At 44.7% G+C, this 9,247-nt stretch overlaps 1 protein-coding gene across 1 annotated transcript; it reads left to right on the top strand.

Moving 5' to 3' along the window:
• The first annotated feature begins 792 nt into the window (after positions 1-792).
• Positions 793-7,051, top strand: msx1 (msh homeobox 1). The gene is made up of 2 exons (XM_008115904.3): positions 793-1,337; positions 6,234-7,051. Exons 1-2 carry the CDS (start codon positions 941-943, stop codon positions 6,680-6,682), a joined length of 846 nt encoding a protein of 281 aa, XP_008114111.1. The 5' UTR covers positions 793-940; the 3' UTR covers positions 6,683-7,051.
• The last annotated feature ends 2,196 nt before the right edge of the window (positions 7,052-9,247 follow it).

Raw genomic sequence — 9,247 nt, 5'->3', positions numbered from 1 at the left:
CTGCTTCGGCATCCCTCATCTTCTTCTAATTTGGGGAGAAATAAATTGCATTTAATAATTCCTATTCGATGCACTAAACACAATTTCAATAAAAGCATGACAAGGCTCAGACGGAAGCGATTTTAATGACAAGTGGGTAACTAATAAACAAAACCTAGCGACCAGCATTTAAAAAAAAAAACCTCTAAAATCAAGACAGTAAATACTCTGGAAACAAAGGAATTCCAGACATGAATCAATCAGGCCCAGCTAACACCTCCCAACAAAAGGATTCCGCCAAGCAGGAAGCAGCCAGACCTTGAAGCTGAAAGGCTATTCAATGCCAATCAAGATGGCCAACTGCAACAGTAACACTTGCTTCAAACAGACAAGAGTTCTTTCTCCCAACCTGGACATTCCACAGATATATAAACTCCGCTTTCTTAGTTTCCAGCAGACCTCAAAACCACTGAGGATTGCCTGCCATAGATGCAGGCGAAAGTCAGGAGAGAATGCTTCTGGAACATGGTCTCAAAGCAAACCAGTAAATAATAGATTTAAAAACAATAATTCTAAGGGGGGGGGGGGTGCCAAGCAAAACAAAACGAAACCCTGAGGTGCAAAATCCTTGTGTGAACGCGAGCTACTGGAAGCCAAAGGAGGAGAGAGTCGGGCGGGCAAGCAGGCCCCAGCAACCGGGCGCGGTTCCCCGCTGAGCAGAGCCGAGCGGATGGGCGCGCGAGCAGCAGGCGCGCCGCGGCCAATGGGAAGCTAGGGGGGCGGCCCTCGCGCCCTGATTGGCCGCTGGCGGAGTTGGTCCCGCTTTATTAGCAAGTCCGGCGCTGGAGTTGGGCCTCGGAAAGTGTCCCGAAGAGAAGAGGAGGAGGAGGAAGAAGAGGGCAGAGGACTCCATGGGTGGCGGGGAGCGGCGTCGCGCCCGCGGGAGCCTCGGCGGCACTGCATGGCCCCGGCGTTGGCGATGACTTCTGCCCAGAGCGGGCTTAAGGGGGCCTCGGCCATGGGGGCCGAAGAGGAGGGCGGAGGCGGCAGCGGCGGAGGAGGAGAGGACAAGCCCAAGGCGGCCCCGTTGGCTCCGCTGCCTTTCAGCGTGGAGGCGCTCATGGCCGACCACAGGAAGCCCGAGCCGGGAGGGGCCCCGAGGAGGAGCCTGAGCCCCCAGTCGGCGGGCCCCTCGGCGCCAGGGAGGCCCGCCTCGCCCAGGGCCCTCGCCAACCGCTTCGGCGCCGTCGGAGCCTTGGGCAAGTTGCCCGACGAGGCGCTGCTCAAAGCCGAGAGCCCCGACCAAGCGGACCCCACGCCCTGGATGCAGAGCCCTCGCTTTTCCCCGCCGCCTCCAAGTAAGTGGGACACGAAGGGAGGGAGGGAGGAAAGAAGGGGGGCGTTTCTAGGGGCTTTTTCAAACGATCCCCAAGTTCCCAGAGGAAGCAGCTTAGGACCCCCCCCCCCCTTCTTGACTTTGGGGTCGACGCAAAACTTGTCGCTCTTCTTTGGAAATCAGACCTGAAGAACGAAAGGCCTTTCGGGGCCTCTGTGTAGACACAGCTTGCTTTAGACGCTCAGGAGCCGCCTGTCAGCCAGAGGAATTGGAAGCAAAGATGGGTGTTTATATTATTGGGTTGCTGTGAGTTTTCCGGGCTGTATGGCCATTTTCCAGAAGTATTATTATCATTATTATGGACCCCCCCCCACCCCCCATGGCGCAATAGGTTAAACCCTTAAGCTGGCAGGACTGCTGACCGAAAGGTTGGAGGTTTGAATGGGGAGCGGGGTGAGCTCCAGTCTGTCAGCTCCAGCTTCCCATGCGGGGACATGAGAAAAGCCTCCCACAAGAATGGTAAAACATCAAACATCCGGGCGTCCCCTGGTTAATGTCCTTGCAGAGGGTCAATTCTCTCACACCAGAAGTGTTGCTGACACGAAACTATTATTATTATTATTATTATTATTATTATATTATTATTATTATGAAGAAGAAGACATTGGAGTCTTCTCTAACGAAAGCATCAGTTCTGTTTTCTTTCCTCTTCCTCGCGGGGGAAACGTTTTTCAAACGAAGGGGTGCCGAAAAGACAATTTCGCTGCCGCCCGAAGCGAAAGGGACTCAATCCTAAAGTTTTTGTCCAACGCCCAATTGGCGGCCGTGGGAAAAAATACAACGCAGGCAAATATGTATTATATATATTAGGTAGATAGATATATCTGCATTATATAAGTCTATACTGACCAACCCAGCCAGCTTATTATATATGTATGTGTGAATACACAAACACACACACATATTCTGTACTCACACACACACACAGAGATAAACCTTTCTGGGTTGGTCAGTATCCTATATAATGCAATTCACTGCAGTGACCCAATAATTCAGTTCTATCTATTTATCTATCTAAGGGGTGAAAAACACTGGGGTTATGCCCCGTGTCTATTATGGCCTCTCGGTTTCTGCAGGGCCATTGGCGTATGAACAAATTGTTGAATTCTCTCTCTCTCTCTCTCTCTCTCTCTCTCTCTCTCTCTCTCTCTCTCTCTCTCTCTCTCTCTCTCTCTCTCTCTCTCTCTCTCACACACACACACACACACACACACACACACACACACACACACACACACACACACACACACCTGGCTGGATTGGTCAGTATCCTATATAATGCAGTTAACTGCAGTGACCCTATAATGCAGTTCAAACCGCCTTCTTTGGAAGTGTAGATCCCTACCCAAGATTTCCTAGGCTTTACATTTGAGCTTGGGCTGTTTCGAAATTAATGAGAAGCAGATTTTCGATACATAGACGGATGCAAACAAAGCTGCTGTGGAATCCGGCAAACGATTTTACTGCTGTATTTAATAACTACTTTAAAAACACACACACATACATACAGATTACTCGGGATAACTTCCTGGCAAGCCGTTTTGGAGGCAGCCTTCCTAATTCCTTTAAAAGAACTCTTTATATTTCGTGTTGAAATTTCCTGGCTTTGGCTTCCCCAATACCGGGTTTCTCTCACTTTTCCCAGCCCTTTGCACCGATATATTTTTTTAAATATACAGTTATAGAAAAGAGGTATCAAAGCCAGGCATTACTGCATTTGGAGGGCTTGTTAATCAGGCCGGATTTTCCTTTTTGTATCTGAATATAACTGACACATTTCCTGCAAAGTCCACTGTAAACACTGCACTTTGTTGCTGACAGATTTGTGTAAAAAGCAGGATGTAAATAAACAGCAACAACAATAAATTGATGACCCCAACATTGAGCTAAAGGGACTCCATTTGGGGTCGGGACCCACAGTTTAAGAAGCAGCCCTCTATGAGATGCCCTAATGAAGTAATGGGGGGGAAAGAAAGGGTTGAGAATATGACAACATAGCCACTTTCCCCAAGGAATGTATGTATATGTGTGTGTGTGTGTGTGTGTGCGTGTGTGTGTATTACAAAGACTTGAACTATCAGGTCAGCAATAACGGGTACTACAAAAAATATTGTCTAAATTTTTCTATGCCAGGAAAAGCTGGAAGGACTCAATCCGGAGGAGATCCTGCCCAGTTCAAGTAAGGATCCAGATGGGATGCCTCTGTAGGGAGTTTTTCATTACTCTGAAGTGGCTGCGGGATCAAAGTTAGATCTGATCCCAGATTATCTGATTATCCCATATTATCTGGCAGTGTAGATTCATATAATCCAGTTCAAATCCGATAATGGGATCAGAGATCAGTGTTGACCTCAAGAGGCATTCCTTTTATTCGGTGTTTTTGGAATTCAATCTACAAACTTGTATGGGACTGGCCCCCAAGAATGGCACCTTCGCTCCGTCATAAACTGTCCAGGATTAAAATTTAGTTCCTGTAAAACAGCATGAAACCGGATCTCCCCTCCCTTTGAGTACAATTTGCAAACATTTGGTGAGTTGCTCTCAAAATTAACTAGGAATAGCCCTTAGAAGTTTCCTCTAAAAAGTATTATGTTCTGTCCATTAATACTTTCTGTTCCTGGTTTGAAAGTGTTATTTCTTGTTCTTACTTTGGAAGTAGTTATACTCCAGGCACTTCTTTTTTGTGGCTGCCACAAACTATGTTGCATTGGTTGAGACTCTGTGAGATAGTCATTGAAAAACTATAACAAAATGTGCCACAGGATGTTCTGCAAAAAACAAAGTTTTTGCAGTTTAATATACTTTTTTCCAGATTTGTATGACAGAACCAATGAGGAAAAGACATTTATAAACCAGAAACAAAAATTGTGTTACATAGTGTTACCAGCGTAAATGACCCACTTGGTGGGTTTGGACCTATTTGAACTGAATGAGTATTGTCAGTGTAGACTCATGTAATACAGTTTAACTGCATTTTGAGTCTACACTGATGGTATAATGAAGTGTAGATGGGGCCTAATGTTCTTGTTATGTCCGCTTTCTGCTTTCAAGTAAACTGATCTGAGTTGCTGGTAGACGACAGTTTAATATCCTGGGAGCAGCCAAATAGGCATGGCTTTCCAAAATAAAACAAGAAAGAACAGAAGTCAAACAGGGGAAGGAACGCACTGAAGGACCTTCTCTAAAGCACTGCTTCTTCACCTGCGACCTGCGGGTTCGATTCCTTTGCTTCAGTGCTGGGGTCGCAATCCCCCCCCCCCCCCAAATGTCACCTAGTGGCTCTTTGAGTCACAAACAAGAATCTGTTATGCTGTGTTTACTGGTGGCCTCTGCAGAAGATGCTTCTGCTGTGTTTAATAAAGGAAAATCTGTCTTTGTTATCAGTAAATGTTTGATCTTTAGACCTATATACATGGGGTCACACAGGCTCCCAAGTGAAGCTCTGGTCTAGCACACACTTTACCACATTGTTTGCAAGAATAGCATAAAGGACCTTGCTGAAATCTTACTTAAATCTTACTTAAATCAAGGAAGCACTCCTGTCCCTCAGACTCGATTTATTCCTAACATGCTTGCATTTAAAATACACCTAAATCAGTGAGAAAAGGCTTAACTCCAGGCACAGAGTGGGTCTGCTCTGCTTGGGAATAGCAATGGCACCCAGGCCTAAATTACATTAGATTGGAATCATCCCTTGAGCTCCAATTTGAGTGACCTCATTTCTAGCACTATGTAACAAATTTGGAAAAAAATTCTGTTCCTGGTTTGAAAGCGTTTTTTCCTGTTTAATTGTGTAGTACACTTACTTTGAAAGCAGTTGTTATACACCAAAAACTTCATTTTTGTGGCTGCCACAAACTATGTGGAATTGGTGGAGACTGGATGAGCTATTCATTGAAAAACTATAGCAAAATGTGCTGCAGGGTGTCCCGCTAAGACAAGATTTTTGCAGTTTAATAAACGTTTCCATTTTTTATGATCGAATCAATTAAGAAATGACATTTATAACCCAGGAACAAAAATCTATCTAACATAGTGTAATTTAATTGCCATGACTCAATGCTACGCAATGCTGGGATTTGTAGCTTGGTGAGCCAAAGAATGCTTCTGAAACTACAGCCCCTGGGATTCCATAGCACTGAACCAAGACAATTAAAGAAGGTTCATTCCATAGCATAGATGCATTCCAAGGTTTTTGTTTTCCATTGCTGGAATATTTGGGGTCTCATTAACAAAGAGTACAGTTTTTGCCACTGCGCATTACATTTGGCATCAAATCCTTTTTTTTGGTCCCAGGGTTTGTTTGTTTATTTATTTACAGTATTTATATTCCACCCTTCTCACCCCGAAGGGGACTCAGGGCGGATCACATTGCACATATAAGGCAAACATTCAATGCAAGGCAAACATATAACAGAGACAGAGACAGATGCAGGCACGGCTGGGTCCAACTTCATGGTCAGAGTGATTTGTTGCAGCTGCCTGCGCTACAGCCTGGCCTTTGAAAATTGGGTTTTGAAAATTGAGGTGCGCATTAGATTCGATGGTGCATTTTGCTCAAGTGAATACAGTAATATAAAGTGGATATTAAATATAATATGAAGTGGCACTTACTGCCATTGTGCATTACATTCAGCAGCAAATACTTTTTGGTTGCAGCGTTTTGAAAACTGAGGTGAGCATTAGATTCATGGCGTATTAGAATCAAGGAAATGCGGTAATATGAAGTGGATATCTTTGGCAGCTCCATACACTGAGGGGTGGGCCCTGGGAAGGCGGGGTCCACGCCTGCACATCTTGGTCCGGATCTTAAGGGGCTTTCCCAAATATCTCTGTGTGTGTGTCTCTCTCCCTTCAGGGCGCTCCAGTCCCCCAGCCTGCACACTCCGGAAGCACAAGACCAACCGCAAGCCCCGGACACCCTTCACTACAGCGCAGCTGTTGGCACTGGAGCGAAAGTTCCGCCAGAAGCAGTACCTGTCCATCGCAGAGCGGGCCGAGTTCTCCAGCTCACTCAGCTTGACAGAGACCCAGGTCAAGATCTGGTTCCAGAACCGGCGCGCCAAGGCCAAGCGGCTCCAGGAGGCCGAGCTGGAGAAGCTGAAGATGGCCGCCAAGCCCCTCCTGCCCCCTGCTGCAGCTGCTGCCTTTGGCCTCTCCTTCCCTCTGGGTGGCCCTCCAGCCCTGGCTGCTGGCGCCTCGCTCTACACCTCGGGACCCTTTACACGGGGTGCCACCCTGCCCGTCAGCCCTGTCGGACTCTACGCAGCAGCCCACGTGGGCTACAGCATGTACCACCTGAGCTAGAGGGGACCTCCCACCCACAAAAATAATCAAAAATGAAGGAGACATTGCTTCCTTCCAGTGCCGGATTGAGGACAAATGAGGTCCTGTGCTAGTTAAGTGATGAGGCCCCTTCCTTGGGCCCTGAAGGAAATCGGCCTGGTAGGCCTTCACAGCCTGCTTTGTGGCACACTCCCATAGACTTTCACCTCTATCATTATGTCTGGAATTGCTCAGAAACAGAATCACATCCACCCTCAAAATAAGCACAATGGTCAATTCGGCACTGTTCCTCCCTCCCTCGTGTCCCATGTAATATACCTGTACAGTTGGAAAATTTATTATCGTTTATATTAATAGCTATATTTGATAAATAAATTAATTTTAAACGACCGTGACTTGGTAAAGTTGGACATCACCTCTCGAAGCCTTTTACAAGATTGTGCCTGCACTAAGCCCACAGATTCTCAGATGTCTCAGTTGGTCAGAAACATATCCTATGACTCTTAAAATGCCCCCCCCCCCAAAAAAAGACCATGCCAATGCTGGTCATAGGTCAGGGCTTCTTAAAACTTTTTCATAATAACACTATGTAACAACATTTGAAAATCTGCTCCTGGTTTAAAAGTGTTGTTCCTGTTTAATTGTGCAGTACTTACTTTGTAAGTAGTTGTTATACTTCAGAAACTTTGTTTGTGTGGTTACCACAAACTATGTTGAATTGGTTGAAATTGGATGAAATATTCATTGAAAAAGTATAGCAAAATGTGCTGCGAGATGTCCCAGTTTTTATGATAGAACCAATTAGGAAATTACATTTAAAACCCAGGAACAAGAATTGTGTTACATAGTGTCATGAATTTATTTCCCACTTCATTGATAACAAATTAGCATGTTCAGGGCTTGCTAAACAGGCAGATTTTCCTTTTTGTGCAGTACAGCAATTTTTGCAGAATCAACTGTAAGCACTGCAGCTTGTTGCTCATAGATGAGTGTAAATGAGTGGGCTTCAGGAAATCTTTGTTGCCCAATTTCTTTTTTCGGGCTGTATGGAACTTACCACATTTCTAACAGACCTCTGAACAAACCTCTGAGGATGCTTGCTATAAATGCAGGTGAAATGTCAGGAGAGACTGCTACTGGAACAAGGCCATACAGTCCAAAAAACTCAACTGGTCTTGTTTCTGAAGAGACATTGCTAGACTATAGTTGTGAACAGTGTTGCGACAAGAAATATGAAAACAGATTTGATCCATGCCTGCATAGTTATCCAGTTATTCATGACAAAGTATAGACTGGATTGGGAGGCAGCATGAGGTAATGGTTTGGGCATTGGACTACAACTTTATGGAAGATTCTATTTTAAATGTTAAGGGAGCTTCCTTCCCTTAGTTGTTGTGTCCTGAGCTAAATTCTCACTTGAATAGGTATTGCTCCATTATCAAGGCAGACTCCAAAAGGGGGCCCAGAGAGAGAATTATACTCAATTTATTTGGGGGGGGGGGGGGAGTTGAAGGAGAACAATCATTTCGTTTTTGCTGTTTATCCCCAGCCGGGGCGAAAATATCAAGGCAGATAACTTAGACAATGACATGGGTGGGGGTAATAACCCCCTCCCCATATAATGGACTATCTTTCTCTATCTAGAGTGGTTAGAGGTATATATAGAGGACTATATAGAGGAAGACTACGGGGAGGAATGTTCTGTCTTAAGATGACTTTCCAGACTAGTGTCTCCTGAACTGGCACAAGATTTCAACAAGGCCCTGAAATTACCATCATTATGCAAAGGTTCTTCACAGATAACAGGCCCTGAATCATTGCTCCCACTTTAAGTCAGTTCTTGTTGCCAAAAAGGTCCTTTAATCAGGATGACAGTTTTCAACCCAGTACAAGTTGTTTTGATGGTACAGTAGAAGTCTCCCTTATCCAACAAGAACATTGGATACGTGAAAATGTTGAATAACAAATTAAGCACCAAAACATCATGTTTTACAAGAAATTGACAGAAAAAGCAGTTCAATACACAGTAACTTTATGTTGTAATTACTGTATTTACGAATTTAGTACCAAAACATCACAATGTATTGAAAACATTGACTACAAAAACACTGACTACTAAAAAAATTGATTACTAATAAAATTACATAAAACGAACTTACAGTAACAACATTGTTGGAAGTTAAATCCATAAAAGGCTCAGTCCTTGCTGCCTTAAGAAACAACTGTGAATCCTGGCAGGAGTCAAACTGCGTTGGATAATCCAGTTGGATAAGCGAGACTCTACTGTACTGTTTTTTTGGTGTCTATTGAAGACTTCTTTTGCTTTTTTCCATCAAACAAAAGGTTTAGCAACCAATGCGCCAAGCTTAACCATCTTAACCCCAAACTTCTCAGTCAAATACCACACAGTACTTACAGAGTGGACCTTGTACATGACAAGAGTAGGCCAACCAGGGAAATGCTGAACCATTTGGGTCGAAAACTTATGTGCCTCTTCTTATCCACAGGAAATGCATATCCTGGCAATGACGTCCATGGATTTTGCACTAATTGAGCTTTCACTTGGTCATCAGAAACAGTCTTACT

Source organism: Anolis carolinensis, chromosome 5, assembly GCF_035594765.1.
Source record: "Anolis carolinensis isolate JA03-04 chromosome 5, rAnoCar3.1.pri, whole genome shotgun sequence".
NCBI lineage: Eukaryota > Metazoa > Chordata > Lepidosauria > Squamata > Dactyloidae > Anolis > Anolis carolinensis.
Note: the sequence above shows the minus strand (reverse complement) of the source record. Positions and strands in the feature narration are given on the sequence as shown.